The 18,491-nt window shown below is 38.6% G+C and overlaps 1 protein-coding gene across 4 annotated transcripts in view; it reads left to right on the top strand.

Moving 5' to 3' along the window:
- HERC3 (HECT and RLD domain containing E3 ubiquitin protein ligase 3) overlaps positions 1-18,491 on the top strand; it is a 141,702-nt gene that overhangs the window by 74,573 nt on the left and 48,638 nt on the right. For 2 of the 4 annotated variants that reach the window (XM_077142875.1, XM_077142874.1), the window contains 7 exons: positions 91-167; positions 3,762-3,886; positions 5,532-5,591; positions 9,868-9,979; positions 10,376-10,565; positions 12,232-12,395; positions 12,532-12,645. In XM_077142875.1, the coding sequence (XP_076998990.1) occupies positions 91-167; positions 3,762-3,886; positions 5,532-5,591; positions 9,868-9,979; positions 10,376-10,565; positions 12,232-12,395; positions 12,532-12,645 (842 nt within the window). Of the gene's footprint in view, positions 1-90; positions 168-3,761; positions 3,887-5,531; positions 5,592-9,867; positions 9,980-10,375; positions 10,566-12,231; positions 12,396-12,531; positions 12,646-16,429; positions 17,002-18,491 lie in introns of those variants that run through there. The other 2 variants (XM_077142876.1, XM_077142877.1) reach the window with 2 other exon arrangements.

The following is an 18,491-nucleotide window of genomic DNA, read 5'->3' as shown; positions in this document are numbered from 1 at the left end:
GCTACTCTTAGTATGTTTTGGAATATTTATAAGGGGCTCAAGGAAAAACTTTAATTATTGAAAACATACTATTAAAAATTTGTTTGACAGATCGCTTTAAATATCATATCGTTAAGCAGATCTTCTCTGGAGGAGACCAAACTTTTGTACTTTGCTCCAAATATGAGGTAAAATTTTCTTTTGACTGTTAATTTGGGGATGGAGTAATGGTGAACCATTATTTATTTTAATAATTACGTGAGATTGATGTTTCTCTTTGTTTCTACCAATTCTATCTTATCAAACAAACTAATCTTGAATAGGTTATCTCTGTTTTGCTCCCATGAAGTAAGTGCCAGTAATTTTTCTTGTATTTTAATCATAGTGTTCTAATTTATAATTAAAAAGTAATTTACTTGTATTTATATTTATTTCAAAAAGGATTTAAGAAAGTTCTATAGAAGTGCTTACTTCAGCAGTATATAACTTTCCATTTCTTTTTCCTTCCAAAACAAATGCCAACTATTCAAGAAAAAAGGGTTTCTTTGTTTGATGTGACTGAATAGATATAAAAGACATATCCCAATTTTTAGGTGTCTTTTATCATTTGTAATCTACAAATGACACCACACTAAACTTCGATCTCTCTGTCACAGCGGTGGACAAGCCAGGAAGGACAGAGTTAAAGTACCTTTCAGGGCTTAAGGTGCACTAGGACGCGGGCAGGTCAGAGCTTTAATGCATTCCGCTTTTCCTGGGCCAGAGTAAATCAGCATGAGATCAACTCCAAGTTTCTTCTTTCGGTCCCTCACCTTATCCGTGCTCTAGCGCTGTCCTGTCCTCTTCCTCCCCTGCCCCATTTATTCAAGGAACATTTAGGGAAAACCAGCTGTATGTGGTGCTGATCCTTTGCCCTCTCCCAGGGAACCTGGGAGGCACCCTTGGTGAGGCTGAGGGAACCAGAACTCAGGAAATGAGGCGCTGTGGTCACAGGGAGGCCTTCAGTCCCGTGAACTCTCACCCCTAACCTGATACTTTACCATCTTTAAATAAGCCAAAGTCTTGCCTTTTTTGCAAGTGTTATTTTGTGATTTTGGTAGAAAAAGTTCTGGTGAAGCCTGAGGCTGTAGGCTGACTAGTTGAGACAGACAGATATTTTCCAGGTCTGGAGCCTGGAGGAGGCCCTGCTTAGTGTTACTGTCTGGGACGATTGGGAACTGTTGCTTTAGGCCTGTTTTAGGCCCAGCTTCTGAGCTTCACAGAGAAATCCTGCAGAAAGCTGAGATTATGCTCAAGAAGCCAATAAAGCAAAATATGAAAAGCTCTGAATTGCTCAAGATAATAATTTTGTTCTTTTTTTACCTTTCTCTCTTTTTTAGTTTATTGGGGTAAAGAACATATAGCATAAAATTTGCCATTTTAACCATTTTTAAGTGTACAGTTTAGTGGCATTAATTACTTTCAGGATAGTAACATTTTGTTCGCAAGTAATGGAGTTTCATGTGCTAATTTCCCTTAATAAGCTAATTTGAATATTATCCAGCTTTAATTTTCCTGTGAAATTCAAGTATTTAGAAGATAAAACTTAGTTTCATTCCTTCTAAAGCATGATGTCTGATATATGTAGTTGGATCTTAAATGTATTTTAATTAGCACTTGGAGTGGGAAACAATACACAGATGAGAAGAAAGCGGACTAGCATAGAGAAAACAGGACTGATTAACACTTAAACAATTGGTAAGAGTGGAATGTATTAAAAAATGTAAGATAAAGAAAAAATAAAGTATAATAAACAGTGTTACATAGGAAGGTGTTGCTCTTTCTTTTTAAAACTGAAACTTGAACAAACAGCGTTTTAACTATTAACTACAGGTGCTTATTTAGGTACAGAGGCTAATTAAATCATAGGTTTACTCTGTTACCATATCATTTACAGAACCACCAAGAACCCAGAAAAAGCATCTGTCTAGTGACAGACTCCATTTTTATAAAATGCTGACTCATTTATTAAAGCCAAGGCATTGAGATAGAAGGGAAGGCGGAGTTATATTCAGAGAATCCTTGACTATATTTGATTCTAGGTTTTGGCAATTTAGTGAGTGTAAATCATGGCCTCAATTTTCTTTTCATCTTTTTTCTTGTATGGGAGTGAAGAGGAAATGTGGTTGGGACTGTTAAGATTGTGTGTATGTGTGTGTGTGTGTGTTTGCATGTATATCTGTCTCAAATCTGCCAGGTGGCATACCCTTTCTTTTGTAGAATGTTGGATCTCCACTTTGGCTGTCCATTAGGATGACCTGGAGGTTTTACAATATACAAATGATTTTTTAGAGATTCCAATTTAATCGGTCTAGGGTGCGACTTGCCAGGACTTTTTTGAAAACTCCCTTGTCTGTCAGGATTTTTGAAAGCAATCCAAAGTGTAGCCAAAGTTAAGAAATCAAATATTTTTCTTTGTGGCCTACATTTAATTAGAAGGCACAGAAAAATTGTGATTTCTCATGGTTCTTTAGGTGATTCTGAAATTGTATATCATCCCAGGCCATCTGTGGTTTACTGGCCTTACAATAGTGAATGAGAAAATAGTTCCATATGTATATTTTATTATAAGTATGTTTTAGAGCCCATGTTCAGCTGTCCCTTTTAATGGGGTTACATAACAAAACTGGTTTTAAAACCAGGATGGAAATAGAGACAAACTGTGTTTGTATATACTTTGGTTCATGAGTTTCCTCCGTGTAATTCAAGATGGCTTTTGTTCTCTCAAGAGATGTTATTGACCATTTTAGTGACAGTTGTCAAGAACCAGAGGATCAGAAACATTGTCATGCATCTCTGATCTATTACATGCTGTGTTCCTCCCATATAATATTTTAACTCACAACTATGGGAAAATAAACAAAGAAAGTACACTTTGAAACTTGTGTTTTTATGTATGGGTACATAAGAGGAAAAATGTTCATTTTATGAATTGATGGGCAAATGCTTTAATATCACTGTTTTCTGCTTTACTAGTGACAAGTATAGGAGCATCTTCAATTTTTTAGTTCCAGATCAAGAACAAGGTTTGGGGAGAATGAGTTGAAAACAAGCAATTTTAGAAAATGAAAGTGTTTATTATTATTAAATTTAATGAAGGACATATAGTGCTGGGGTTGCATTTTGGATTTTCATGCCCTTTTTGCCTCCTTTATTATACATTTATAGCTATATACTTGATGCAAGAAATTAAGAGACATGAAGTTTCAAAGGTTATTTGCAATGCAAATTATAAGTGAACTCTGACTTTTTAATAATCTGTTTGAAGTTTGGTGAACAACTATGGCGAATGAGTTGTATCTTAAGAACCTTGAGGCTATATTGATTCAAAGCAGTGGGCAAAGAAGGCTGCAAAGCTGTCTGGATGGGGTTTTCTAGGAAATTTAGATTTGTGTTCAGAAAGTTTTAGGAGGCTGAGGGAGGCAAGATTGGGCATAGAGAAAAGTTGAACTGCACTTCAGTTGTAACAGAAACCTCATTCAACCTGTGGGGAGATCTCAAGTTGAGGCAAGAGGGATAGGGGTGAAGCAATAGCCAAAGGCAATTCCTGAACCACAGCCCAGCCTTGAGCCTTCTGTAGCTCATACTCCCAACAGATAGGGGAGGGAGTCTGGCCAGCACCCCAACGCATCCATTACACAGGTGAAACAAAATGGAGACTATGTGTTTGGGGGCAGGGGGAGGTGAGGAAAAAGAACCATACTTTGTAATGAATCTTTTTTACTGTATATTTAATCCTCCAGAATTATTCTCCTGCTGTTGACTTCAGGACTATGAACCACGCACATTACACCAGTTTAATAAACGATGAAACCATAGCAGTTTGGAGACAAAAACTCTCAGAACATAACAACACAAATACAATCAAGTACGTCATTACTTGTCTTCATTTTAATTTCTCCGAAGTCTTTTGGAACTTTTTAGCTTGGTGATTTTCTCTACTTCTGTGGAGGTTTTGCATGTATTTATTCAAGGTTTGGTGTTCTTAGCCCCAAGTAACATTTGAATTGTTCTCCCAAGCTTACCCAGAATGAATTCCTCAACCTACCTTATCCAGTATAGGATCTAACAAAATCCTGAATGATTAAGGCCTGAGTTGGCCTTTCAGCTAAGGAAGCTCAGCGTTATTATTTATTATTATTTTTGGGGGGGGACTTAGTCCTGGGATCGAACCCCGGTCTCCCGCATGGAAGGTGAGCATTCAACCAGTGAACCACAGAGTTATTTTTGTTTTAGCTCTGTGGTCTCTTGATATGCACATTCCAAGGCATCCCACAACTCAGACATTGTTATCTTGTCTCTTTGAAGAATATCTTGCATTTTTCTACACGAAATGATGAGCTGAGATTGTAATTCACAGTCAAGTGGTGAAAAAAAAAAAAAAAGATTGAGGCCTTTAATCAAGCTTTATTCTTGAAAGATAATTTTTTTTCCCTGCTCATTTTTACACATTTTCATTGTCTTTCCTCAACATTTCCATTTTTCTGCAGGGCACACTTCTTGGGAATGATTAAATCATGGCTGTGTGTACCAAGGTGTGGTCATTCCAGGAAATGTGTATGTTAGGTCTTGCTTCATGACATAATTGTAGTGGGGCAAGTGACCAGGACCCAAAACTTTGGGGCATTTCAGGGTGTATACAGTTTTTGGGTGAGGGTTGTTGGGAATGCTCTGCAGCAGCTGCGTGACAGTCCTCTCAACCCCTAACCTAAGGGCAGCTCCGCCAAGGAGTTCAGATCAGAAGGGTACTAGGGCTTAAGGAGAAGGGGGCTGAGGACAGATTGCCACTCAGGAGGAGGAACTGTAGATTTATTCTGCTGGTAAAAAATTACTTTGCCATTGGTCTTTACTTTTCTTATTTATAAAATGAGGAGGTGAGAGAAATTATCTTTAAAGATCTTTCCTCCTCCAAATTCTATGATTAACAAAAGTTATGCAGTCCCTTCCCCAGCCATGTATTTATTTGTCTTATTCTTTCTTTTTTTCCATATAGTAAATAAGAGGGTGCAGGATTGCTGGTATACAGTTTCATTCTGTGTCCCTGGAAACTAGCCATTTTCCCAGAGCCTATAAAATCTAGGTGATAGGAAAAAACACTCATTTTACTTATTTTTAGTTTCTTATTCAGATGGGCATTAAACTAGAAGGAAGTGATTTTTCAGCTATTTAATTTTTAAAGATAATTTCTTTGTTGGGAGACAGCAGCTCAGCTTTTCATTTTTGTTTTTATTTCATGTTTGTTTTTGGAGGTGGGGTGGGAAGTGTCTTAGATGGCTGACAGTAGAAGATTCATCAAGGTCAATATGAGGGGCAAGAACTTCCTCCCGGCAGCTTTTGAAACTCTCTTTTTATTCTAACATGATTTATATAAAACTCTTGCCCAAGGCTTCATCTGCCTAAGAAAGACCTGCTATTAATGAAATTCTAGAACAGACTGCTATCTATTGCTGATGCTTAAATACACTACCTATTTATAATTATTAATGGTCCTCTCCCTTTTCCTTACTGCACAGTGGTGTTGTTCAGATATTATCTTCTGCAGCCTGTTGGAATGGAAGCTTTCTTGAAAAAAAGTAAGTGACTTTGAGTCTTAAAAAACCCATATGTGATGCAAGTTCTTAGCAGAGGCTCAGAAAGACTTTTGTTCTCTTTGATGATGGTTGACTTTTATTCAGTGGATAAACTGATGAATGGCACACAAATTGGAATATCTGATAATGACAGATGAGAGGACATCAGGAAGGGCAATGCTGATTCATGCCTGGTTGGCAGAGAGACTATATTTCAGAAATAACTGGTGTACTGAAAAGTAAGATATTTCAGGGTATTCAAAAATGTTACATGGATTTAAAAATAAGTATGTGAAATTCTTTGTAGATAGTATATTAAACTTTTCTCTACTGATAAGATTTGTGAGAAATCTAGTTGGACCTACCTTTGGCATTTATAGATTAGAGAAATATTAATTACATTTTTAACTATTTAATATTTTAATTAAATTTAAAGGACCCTTTAAAATATTTAATTTCCCATTATTAATGTTTTGCCCTTAGTAAAGATATAGGTCCTTCACCTAATTTTCCTAAAATTATAGAATGACAGATCAAATAATTTTCATTGTTTTGTGCTTTTATATAAATGTCACGTATTTCTGGTTTCCTTCAGCAGTGATTCAGTTTGACTTTATTTGGCTGACAGATATATTGTCTAATACTGAGCAATGAACTGAATTCCCCAAATGGTCAGTAACCCACTGGCATTTGGCAGTGTGACTTTTTAACCAGTTTTGCACCCATTTTGCAACATGGTCCGGTCTGTGAGGCACAATCATAAAACATAAGTCTGAATCAATGAAAAAGTCTGATTCAAGAAATGAAAAAATTGATTCCACTCCATTTTTTTCCACCCTCTACTCAGCTTCTCCTTCATTTTGCAATCAGTGCTGTTTAAAAGTATTTCCCAGGTCTTATTTGTTTGAGTGGTGGTCCTCAAGCCCACAGGCCAATTCCGTATGGACAATGATGTCCTGGGACACCGTGGAAGCCTTGTGACCCAAAGAAAATTCTCTGAAGACAGAACATAGCTTTATTTTTTATTTCTGAACCTGGAAAACTTTTGAATATAGTGGGAGATGGTGTTAAGTTTATAGTTGTCAGTAGGATAGAGGGAAGGTCGAGTTACCTCAGCCTTCCGTCCTTCTTCCCGCTCCCCACCCTATGCCTCCCCCTGACTCTGTCCTACACCCTTCCTTCCTCCCTCTTCCTCCCTCTTCCTTCCTCTTCCTTCCTCCCTCTTTTTACTCCATTCATTCCTTCCTCCCTCTTCCTTCCTCTTCCTTCCTCCCTCTTCCTTCCTCTTCCTTCCTCCCTCTTTTTACTCCATTCATTCCTTCCTCCTTACCCCCTTCCCCACTTTCAACAAATACTGAATGTTTACCACCTGTCTGGTCTTGGATTAGGTATTTGAGAATATGGCTGTGAACAAAACAAAATTAATCATTAATGAACTTATTATAAAATTGCTGGAATATTTAGCATTCCCTTCTGTCCTCCACTCCATACAGTGCTTACTGAGATTTTTACAGAGATTGATGCTTTTTTTTTTTCCATTTTGGATTTATTTGGGGGCTCTATATACCAAAAGTAATCCATTTTGAGAAGAGATGACCTGGAATAAACTATGATTCTCTTTATGCCACAAGAGACTTAATATTATTAAGTCTACCTTATTTTTAAATGCTGGCAATTGACTGAGCCATCCAAAAACATGACTTGTGGGATTGTTAAACCAAGGGCCTGTTTTGACTTCTGAGCAGGTAATGTTCTCTAACTAATCGGGAGGGCTCTAAAAATCCATCTTCCCCATGATGGCATCTAGGAATTTGGTATCATAGAAGCTTAATATATCTTCTAGTTAGGTTGATTTTCTCTTCTGTGACTGAAGACTGGTGTGGTAGGAAGAGCTCCTCTTGGTAAGAGGTTATTGCTTGTAGCACAAGGGAAGCTTGGTGTGCTATTTAGTTTGCTCATGCTTCTGGAATGCAGTATACCAGAAATGGATTGGTTTTTACAAAGGGAATTTATTAGACTTCATGTTTACAGATGTACGGCCATGAAAATGTCCAAATTAAGGCATCCATAAGAGAACATCTTAACCCAAGAAAGGCTTCGTCTCTGAGTTTCTGTCTGTCTCCAAGCATCTCCAAACGTTTGTCACTAGGTTTCATGTTTTTGCTCTCTGTTTTCTCTCTGTTTCTGCCTTGTATTCATTCTCCTCAAACAAAGCTTCAGTAAAAAGATTAAGACCCACCATGAATAAGTGGGGTCACATCTCCACCTAATCAAAAGTTCCCACTCAACTGTCACATTTCTATGGAAACAACATAAAAGGGTCCCATCCACAATAGGTCTGCACCCACAAGATTGGATTAGAAGAACCTGCCTTTTCTGGGGTGCATAACAGTTTCAAACCAGCATAAGTGCTTTACGCCTTACAGGAGAAGTTCTTTCTTTTCCCTTCTCTTATTGTCTTCTCCGCTGGAATGAGCTCACTGAATTCATTTGAAGTTTGTTGGTTAGCATTTGCCTGGTGGGAGAAGTGTTCTGGGTTATGCTGATACTGGTCTTCTACAATAGTGGTTCTCAGCTGTGGCGATTTTGTCCTCCAGGGGACATTTGGCAATACCTGCTGACGTTTTGGGTTGTTACAACTGGGGTGGGGAAGAGTGTGGTTCTGTTGGGTACTGGGTAGAGGCCAGGGAGCTGCTAAACTTTCTGCAATGCACAGGATCCCCTCCCCCACCTGCCCAGCAAAGACTCCTCCATCCCCAGAAGTCAACAGTGACACTGTTGAAAAAAAACCTGTTCTAGAAGGGTTGGGAATGGTTCTTAGCTAGACTTTTCAGGTTATATATCTTTAGTACCAGGGATTTCATGAAGGTAGAGCCTTTTAATTTCTTTCTTCACTGACATCTGTCTTATTTCAGGAGGCCTGGTTCTCCAGCTTATGCAGAATGCATCACAGGAAACCCATTAAAATGAAGACCAGTTTTATAAAATAATAACTGCATATAGATAAAACCTTTTGGATTTTGTTCACAGCATAGCAGAAAGTATCTCTATACATATGGGAAACCAGAATTAATTTCTATGCTTTGCACAGATTTATTTTTAGAATAAATAACAGCAACAAAAAAAGATGATAAACAAAAGTCCAAACAGCTCCTCTTTCTTTTTTTTTAAAGGGAGTTTTATTGAAATATATATTCATATACTATATAATCATCCGAACTGTACAATCAGGGGTTCACAGTATCGTCATATAGTTGTACATTCATTATCACAATCAAGTTTTGAACATTTTCATTGCTCCAAAAACAAATAAAAATAAGAAGTAAAGTAAAAGTAAAAAGTGAAAAAGAACACCCTGAGCATCCCATGCCTCCCCCTCTATCATATATTTATTTAATTTTTTTTTTTTCTTACTCCTCTGTCCATACACTGGGTAAAGGGAGTGTCAGTCACAGAGTTTTCACATCACATGGTCACACCTTAAAAGCGATATATTCAATCATGTTCAAGAATCAAGACTATTGATCCCAGTCACAGTTTCAGGTACTTCCCTCTGGCTACTCCAATACATGCGCAACTGAAAAGGAATATCAATATACTGCATCAGAATAACCTCCAGAATGACCTCTTGACTCTTTGAAATTTCTTGGCCACTGACACTTTATCTTGTTTCATTTCTCTAGCCCCTTTTGGTCAGGAAGGCATTCTCACTCCCACGTTGCCAGGGCTAGGCTCACCCTCGGGAGTCAGGTCCCGTGTTGGCAGGGAGATTTGCACACCTGGGAGTTACAGACCATGTAGGCGGTAGGTCACATCTGAGCAACAAACATGCTATTTGTTGATGGGCAGGGCAGTTTGCAGAGAGCATGTTTTTTGCACCTAAGCATAGCATCTACATCCTGGTATGTGTACCAGAATAACAGAAAAAGGCCAAAAATAAGAACAAATCTAATCAGGAAAATAATACTGCTTATTAAAACTTCAAGATAACCTCAATTAGAAATGATTACTCTGGTACTTTGACTTGAAGGAAAAAAATTTTTTTTAATGTTAAGATTGTTTTGAAAAAAGTAGTTCTCACAGAGGTTTATTATTTTGACTTCTACAACGTGTCTTTTTAGATCTTGTCTCCCAGATCTTGTCTTTTTTTTTAGATCTTGTCTCCCAGATCAAATTTAAATCTGATTGGATGGATATACTATTTTATTTGCATATTTATAATTACTTTCAGAATGTTTGCATTGTTTTACTTTTGTTACATACTTGTTTTTTTGTTTAGAATTGATGAACATTTTAAAACAAGTCCCAGAATCCCTGGAATTGACCTGAACTCTACTAGAGTATTATTTGAGAAGCTAATGAACTCTCAGCACTCCATGATTCTAGAACAGGTATGGTCCTTACATCTACAAAGTACGTTCTTAACAACACATTTGCATTACAATAATTCAACTTTTAAGAGAAAGAAAAAAGAGTAATATGAAATGGTGAAAATCTTGTACAAATCTTAATTTTATCAAATATTCACTTTGGGAATCTGACCAACCTTTAGCTTACTTTGTGATTTCAGTCTCTCTAAGGAAATATCTTTCCAGAATATAAGCTCTACATGGCAGGAATCTTTGTCTTTCCTTTTCACTGATGGGGCTAGTTCAGAGAGCCTCAGAGTAGATATTCAGTGAATGAAAGTGAGATGAGAGTCTATCAGATAGCTTATGATTTTAGAGATAAGTTAACTAGAATCTCAGGTATGTTTGAATTTCTCAATACCCTTTTTTCTCATACAGATATTAAACAGCTTTGAAAGTTGCCTGATTCCCCAGTTGTCCAGTTCACCACCAGATGTTGAAGCAATGAGAATCTATTTAATCCTACCTGAGTTTCCCCTGCTCCAGGATTCCAAGTATTATATAACATTGACTATTCCTTTGGCTATGGCCATTCTGCGGCTGGATACAAACCCCAGCAAAGTATTAGGTGAATTTGCTAAATTCAGTACCGATGGTTTTGTACTTTTTTTTGTTGGTGTAACCACTGGGAATGGCTCTCAGGGCATTGAGTTCCCAGAATTTATTTACTATTTTAATATCCTTAACATATAAACCTTTCGTGCTTTGCCATTAATTTCTAGCTAACCATATTTACAATTTGAGCAAATTGAACCATTGAGCAAATTGCTAAGGTTATTTGAAATGATTCATATTGTATAGGTTTTTAAATATTTACATAATTAGATTATTCAGCTTTAAACTTAATTTTTTTTTCCTCCCACATTTGCTAGTAGTTAATAGTGCCTCAAAAATTAGTGGCCATCTGTCTTTTTTTTCTCCTAAACCTAATTTAGGGGTTGGGAATGAAATGAACAGTTTTGGTGATTCAGAAATCTTTGAAAAAGGAGAGAAAGAAAATGACCTAGTGGGGACTTACCAAATGTTTGTTTTGTTTTTCTTTTTTAGGACAGTTGAGTCCCCACTGATTTTTGCAGGCCACGGACACTTTGCTGAGATAGGAACCTTCCATTCCTCAGTGAATTGCAGAGTGTCTTTCATGGTAGTAGCGCCTGAGATGTTTTTATTAATCAAGTGCAGAAAGTCGGTCATATGGCTTTTTTCCTTTTTCAGTAACTTTTTTTAGGTGTTCAGCATCTCAGTAACTTCTGCATTCCAGATGAACAGTTATGTTACTTGAGTGTGGTCTCCTCATGAGTGAGAGATCCATAATATTGAGAGTGAAATATTGGTATTTCCACATTGCATCCAACTTTGCAGAAGAGATAAAAACAGAAATAATGAGCGTACTCGTAATACGTTAGTATTTATTTATTCTTTAAGATCAGTCACTGCCCTTTGGGGCATGTTTTTTCACATGTTCTAACACAAAAAGGTCAGAATTATTTAGTTTTAGTCTTATTTTTCACTTCTAATTACAGAAATTTAAAAGAATACACCGAAGTAGAACACTACATGTTCACATCGCCCAACATCAATGATTGTCAATATTTTGCCCTTTTTGTTTTACCCTCTCCCCACCACCACCTTTTTTTTCTGGGATATTTTAAAGAAAATATCAGACATTGTATTATTTCATCCTCTAAATATTTCAGAATGGCTGGCAAAGCAGAAGCCAGTGATGTAATATTCTTGTCTGGTAATGAGAAAGAATTGTTTGGTGGGAAGCAGAAATACTATTTTTCAACTAACTATGCCTCTTTGAGGGAAGGAATAGTGCTATACTGGCTCTGCTTCTAGGGTGTGTCATCACTTGCTCCCCTGCAGAAGGGGCTAGGATATATGAATGCATTTGGAGGTAATACTGTGACTATCACTCCTGCCCAAAATACGTACCTTAATGTCTTGTTCACACGTTACCTTGGAACTGGAGTTTAGGTTAGCTTTTTGAATGAGTCTTTGATGAAAAAAATCTGATCAAGGTTTACAAACAACAGCTCCAGGAATTCATGCACAGCTGCTGTTCTCTCCAGGAATTCTTTAATGGATTCTTTTTTAAAGTTAGTTTTGAGAAACTGTAATTTAGATTCATGTTCATTTTCTAGCTGGAGCAGTTTTTAGCTGGTAGGCAGAAGACATAAATACTTGATCAAGAGTAAATGCTGAAATATGTCTTTTTTTTTTTCTTTCTAAAGATAACTGGTGGTCTCAGGTATGCCCGAAATATTTCATGAAGCTGGTAAACCTCTATAAAGGTGCAGTCGTTTATCTGCTGAGGGGAAGAAAGACATTCTTAATTCCTGTACTATTTAACAATTATATTACGGCTGCTCTCAAACTCTTGGAGAAATTATATAAGGTGAGCATAGAGAGGAGCCAGAGGGGAGGCGGGTGGATAGATGGTAGGGTTTAGAAATATCCTGCTGAGAGGTTCTGTGGGAAAGCCATTTTACAGTTGTCTGGATTTTAGTTTTCCTTATTTTGTTCTTCATCAGGTAAATCTTAAAGTGAAGCATGTGGAATACGATACATTTTACATTCCTGAGATTTCTAGTCTTGTGGACATTCAAGAAGATTACCTCATGTGGTTCTTGCATCAAGCAGGGATGGTAAGGATGCATTCGAAGCATAGCTTTTCTCTGAGTACATACCAAGAGAAGGAAAGCATGCTTGAACCCTATCATTTGTCCTTGACTTTGGTGTTAGTATCACATCTGTGCTTTATCTAGGTGACCTTTATTTTGAAACTTTGAAGTGCTTTGAGTGAATGTAAATGGTTAAAAGAATCATAAATGGGTGGTCACCCAGACTGTTATAAAATTTAATCAGTTTTCATCGTTCAAAAATCAATCCACTACACATAAAAATAAGAATTTCCAGCTTTTTTTGAAAAAAAATTGTGGGTGATAGGAGGTGGCTCAGTGACAGAATTCTCACCTGCCACTCTGGAGACCTGGGTTTGATTCCCAGTACCTGCCTGTGCAAAAAAGAAAAAAAAAATTGGAAGGTGTATCAACCCTGGGCCTGTCTTTCCAGATGGCGCCAATTGACTAGAGTCTAATAGTGACTCTTTAAAAGAGGCTTGTGTTTGCCATAATCCCACTGCAAATTAATTTATCCCCCAAAAGGATCATTTGCTAATTATCATCTTCGAACAGCCAGCCTACTTTAGTCACCTCGGTCAGCTGTCTGGACCCTGTCAGCCACTTCTGGTTTAGGATTAGGCGTGGGAAAAGGTCACGCATCCCTGACCTGGCTTCCGCCATATACTAGACATGCCTGAGGCTCCTGCCATCCCTGGTGTAGTGGGAGCTGTTTAGTTTCGTTGAAGGCTGCTTTGAGATATGCATGGCTCTTTAGGATCCCCCGTCTGTGGAGAATGTATACATTTGTGTTATTCAGAAAACAGAATGATAATTTGTTTTTGGTATTTGAAGCCATGTGCACCGGATACATTTGAGGTGAGTCCTTGCCAATTTAACAGATTGATTACCAACATTAAGGCAGTATTTCCTGTTGGGGGAAAGAAATACCTGTTACCATCTCCAGGGCAGCAGTCTCACTGCACAGAAGGTAGCAAAGAGTATAACAACACCTGCCACCAGGTACAGCATTCCTAGGATCCCAGCCTGCTTCGTAGTTCGCAGGTATTAGGGGTGCCTAAAAAAGCACAACCTGCACAGGCACTTGTTGGAACAACACTCTGCTCATTTAGAGACGAGACAGAGCAAGGTCGGCTTTAATAGAGGGTGTTGGACTCCATAACCCCTGGGTCTCTAAATTAGCTGATGCAGGGAGATGGCCCATGTGCACCCCTCATATGGTATAGGTGAAGAGCCCTTTCCCCTCCTGCTGGGAACAGACATAGCAGTGGGATTAGCACATGCTTATCTAAGCAGTTCCTGGGAATATTTATATGTATTCAGGGCAAAAGGAGAAGGAATGCACGGGCAGACCACTATTTGCTATGGGATGTTTTATGTCAAGATGCCCCAAGAAGGGAGTCAGCCCACATTCCTATCCTAGAAACCAGTGCCCTGATTACAGGATTCATTTGTGGGTCTCAAGAAAAGGTGGCAGGCTGTGCTCAGACAATCCTCTTTTGCCTTTTCGCTGTAGGGTTTTTGGAGCTCATCAGTGGTATACCAAAGAAAGGCATTTAAATAGGTCTGTTTAACTAAATAAGCAAGATTGTTTTCTTTGCCGTATTAATAGATGATCAGTGCCAGATGTTGTATTATTTAATAAGTTTTTATGATTGCCTTGAAAACAAAGTACTTTTTGTTAAAAATGGGTTGACAAGGGAAACTTAACACAGGAGCTAACAATGAGCTCTGCTTTCACCTGCTGATTTAGAAATTGTAAAGTGATAGAGTTTTCTGTTTTATCAATTTGTGAGTGATTATTCGTTGAGTAATAAAATGTTAGCACTCAGATAAGCTTTATGAATTATGTAGGCCAACTGCTTTTTCTCCAGATGAGGAAATAGAGACCTAGAGAAATTAAACATCTTTTCCAACAATTCACCTAACTATTATCAGTATATATTTTCCAGGACTTGATTCAAGTAAAATAATTCTAATGAGCCCTGATTCTTTTTGCCTCTGAGAGAGAAGGTGCTGGTGTTAAAATCTGGATTATCATGATTGTAGTCTCTGAACTGAAGTGCTTAAGTGAGCAACTTTAAACTCTTTGTATGGTTCCTTTCTTTGAAAACTTCAATGTTAGTTCATGCTGGTCTTCTCTTTAATAATTAAGCTAATAATTATCAAAAGAGAAATATTAAGTGAAATTACTGTGTGAACTTCTGTGATCTCTGTAGATATTGTTTTAGTGTATGAGGCACGATGCTATTAGAAATTGAAGTTTTAATTTCTTAATATCTTGGATTTTAACTTAAAAGCTAAAACCATTTTGCATATAAATTTGTGTGTTTATTTTACCCAGTTCTAAATTATAGTAATGAGCAGTGAGTGAAATTTTATGTGTTAAATTGTTTAGCTTGTGCTAACTGAGATAATATAGCATATAGTTCAAAGCTCACGCTCCAGTCAAAAAGAAGTGGGCTGAAATGTCAACTCTGGTTTACTAGCTGTGTGACCTTAGGCAAGTTACTTGACTGTCTGCAGGCCTTGTGTCCTCAATTGTAAATGAGAATTACAACAGGATCGAGAGAATTAAATAGGATAAAGCATGTAAAGGGCTTTCTTTAAAGTGCCTATAGTTTCACATATAATAATCACTCAGTTTTAATTTTTCAATAACCAGTTCTTGAGTACTTAGTCTATGCCATTCGCATGCTAGTTCCCGGGGATGGAGACGTGCAGAGTATGGTGACTGCCTTTGTGGAGTGTTTAGTGCAGGAGTCAGCAGTGAAAAAGGAATTACAAAGGAACATGCCATGTGCGGCCCATTAGAGGTGTGTGCAGAGGGCTGTGCAGCACGAAAGGAACATTTCAAAGTAGGTGCTTTTTGCTCATTTTCAAAAACAGGTGGTAGAGGTTTGTTTGTTTAAGTTAACAAACTGTGGTTGTCCACACTTGAAAACCTGTCAGCACAAAGGGTGACGTGATGGGTTCCCTTAGAGGGCAACGCAAGGGAGAAAATGAATGACACATAGTAAATGCTTAAAAAATAAGCTACAGAGAAACTCACATCTCGCTGTATGTGTGAAAGAAGACTTAGCACATGCGGTGGTGTTTTGGTTCCAAGTGCCAGCTTTGTGCCTGGAGAGGACCAGGCAACTGTCCCGTGCCTTGGAACTCGGTGGTGGTGGTGAGCCAGATTTGTCCGTGACAGGTGCGGGAACACATGGTGCCAGGCAGGCTCGTGGCCTGAGGGGGCCATATTTCCTCCCGGCACCGCGGGTGCTCATCTTCCCCCAATCACGGCCACATGTTAGGAAATAAATGTTGACTGGGATAAAAAATATTTATATATATATTCCTAATTCTCCAATTCTGTACCAGTGACTAATTTCTTGTATTTCAAACATTTTAACAAATGAATTTGAGTCACAGTGAAATCTCATTTCAAGCAGAGACACTCGAAATATGGACTTTGTCCATTTTATATTTGTGAGACCGTTTTCAGGTAATGGATGGTCTGGAACAAGCAGCTTGTCACAAGTGACCACCTATTATCAGTTCACACATCTTTCTAGGTTAGGAATGGCAGTAGTGAAACAAACTCTTAAAACTCCTCTTTCATTGTTTATTTCATGCTGTATGGGAATGCTAGGATTAATACCATTTCTAAAATAGTCAGCGTTCAAAAAATGGAAGTTAGTAAAATTAAATTATTGTATTTCAAATACAGAAGTTCATGGACTATAACAAATGTAGAGGTATGTAAAGCAGACCTTCACCTAGGACCCTCCTCTGTTTCCCTTAGAGCCGGCACCTTGTCTGGTGAGGCCTCAGGCCCGTCCTGCCTGCCTCGGTGGCCCTGGGCCTATCTTCTAGAACATTCTTCTAGTCAGTGTAGACCACATGCAGCTCCGGACGTCAAAGGGCATCACAGACCTGTTATTGCTCAATCTCAGGTGACTGAACACCGCTTGTCCCTCTATGAGGCTGGGGGACGCTGACTGCTCAGGGGTCCCGTAACTAATTAGCATGCCAGAGTCATGTTCGTTATCGGAATTAACCAGACAAATCGCTCCATCACCTAAGAACGGCCATGAACCACCACCCACAGAACCGAGAAAGAGCTGTCAATCCTGTCCACGTCCTGGCCGGGTGAGGTTTCCCATGTTTCCCACTGGGCAGCACCTGTCAGGTCTTGGCGCTGGCTCCTAACAAAGCAGTAGGAGATGTCTTGCTAGCCAACACAGCCAATGGAGAGAATAATGACCCTGCCCTCAGTTTAACTCCTCTGCTTCTCCAGTAAAGACATAAACCTGCTTTCAAAACAGAGTCCTTCCCACCTGGTCTACAAACAGCCTCTCTGGGGTGGGCAGGAGTGTTGGGGAAGGGCAGGTAGATGCAGTGGGAGGGATTGGGAGATGCAGAAGGTAGGTGCAAAAGGGGGGTTGTGCTGGCTTGAGGTAGGATTGCAGGGAGAGTATGGTGGGAGAGAGTCAGGCCAGGAGTGGGACTGGAGAGAGCCAATAGAAATGGACAAAGCTATTAACTGATACCTGAAATAACTGATACCAACAAAAATACCAATATTTAAAATATTAGACATACTGGGACTGTGTCAGGAATTGTTATTGTATTCACTGATATCACTACTGCTGGGTTCACTTTTATGTTTGTAGTGTGTGAAACGTGATCTTGCTTTATATACCAACATAGGTCAAAGATCTTTCTTTACCCTTGAGTGTAAGCAAATAATACTTAAACTAATCTATTCTGAGAGGAAAATTAGAAAACTGAATATTTAGCCTACTTTTCAGGATGCTCATAAATTTTCTCAGATGCTTAGATTATAAGATAACTTTACAAAGTGCCATTTTATGGTATGTTTTTTAGGACTTTTGATTCATAAATTCGAAGTGATTAGATATGTAGGTGGGTGAGTCAGATTGGCTTGGATTGTATATGCATGAGTCCATAGTGTGTCACTGAAGTGCAATCAGCTCCGCAGATTAGTGCTTCCAACACAGAGAAGTGTTCTAATACTGCATTAGTCAGGGTTCTCTAGGGAAGCAGAACCAACAGGAGATATCTGTAAATATGAGATTTTATAAGTGTCTCATGCAACTATGGGGATGCACAGTCCACATTTTGTAGGGCAGGCTGAGGGCTGGCAACAATGATGAAGCTGTAGTTAGTTAATGCTGCCAGGAATGCAACATAGAAGAAATAGGTTGGCTTCTATAAAGGGAATTTATTTAATTACAAGTTTACAGTTCTAAGGTCATAAAAATATCCAAAATAAGGCATCCAGAGAAAGATAACTTGACTCAAGAAAGGCCCATGATGTCCAGAACACCTCTGTCAGCTGGGGAGGCATGAGGCTGGCGTATGCTAGTCCTTTGGCTTCTGGTTTCAAACAGCTTCCCCCGGGGGCATTTTCTGTCTGCTTCTCCAGAGGCTCTGTCTGTGTCTGCTCTGAAGCTTTTTCAAAAATGATTTCCCCTTGAAAGACTCCAGTAAGTTAACCATCATGAATGGGTGGGGACACATCTCCATGGAAACCACCTAATTAGAAGGTCCCACCACAGAGGTGATCTGTTAATTCTGCTGGAGAGGCTGGCTGGTTCAAGTGGAGACAAATGTCCTTGCAGTAAAGTCAGGCCAGTGCCTGCCTGACCAGGCAGCGGGGCACCATCACCTGGCCAAGCTGACACATGAACCTGACCATAACAGATACCTAAAAGGAGTAAGGGGATAGATTTTAATGAAACTTGCTTTTGAATGATTTTATTGAAATATGAATGGACACAAAAGGAGGTACATACTGTTTATGCATATAGCATTTATACAGTTATAAAACAAAACCAAAC

Source organism: Tamandua tetradactyla, chromosome 24 (assembly GCF_023851605.1).
Source record: "Tamandua tetradactyla isolate mTamTet1 chromosome 24, mTamTet1.pri, whole genome shotgun sequence".
Classification (NCBI taxonomy): domain Eukaryota; kingdom Metazoa; phylum Chordata; class Mammalia; order Pilosa; family Myrmecophagidae; genus Tamandua; species Tamandua tetradactyla.
Note: the sequence above shows the minus strand (reverse complement) of the source record. Positions and strands in the feature narration are given on the sequence as shown.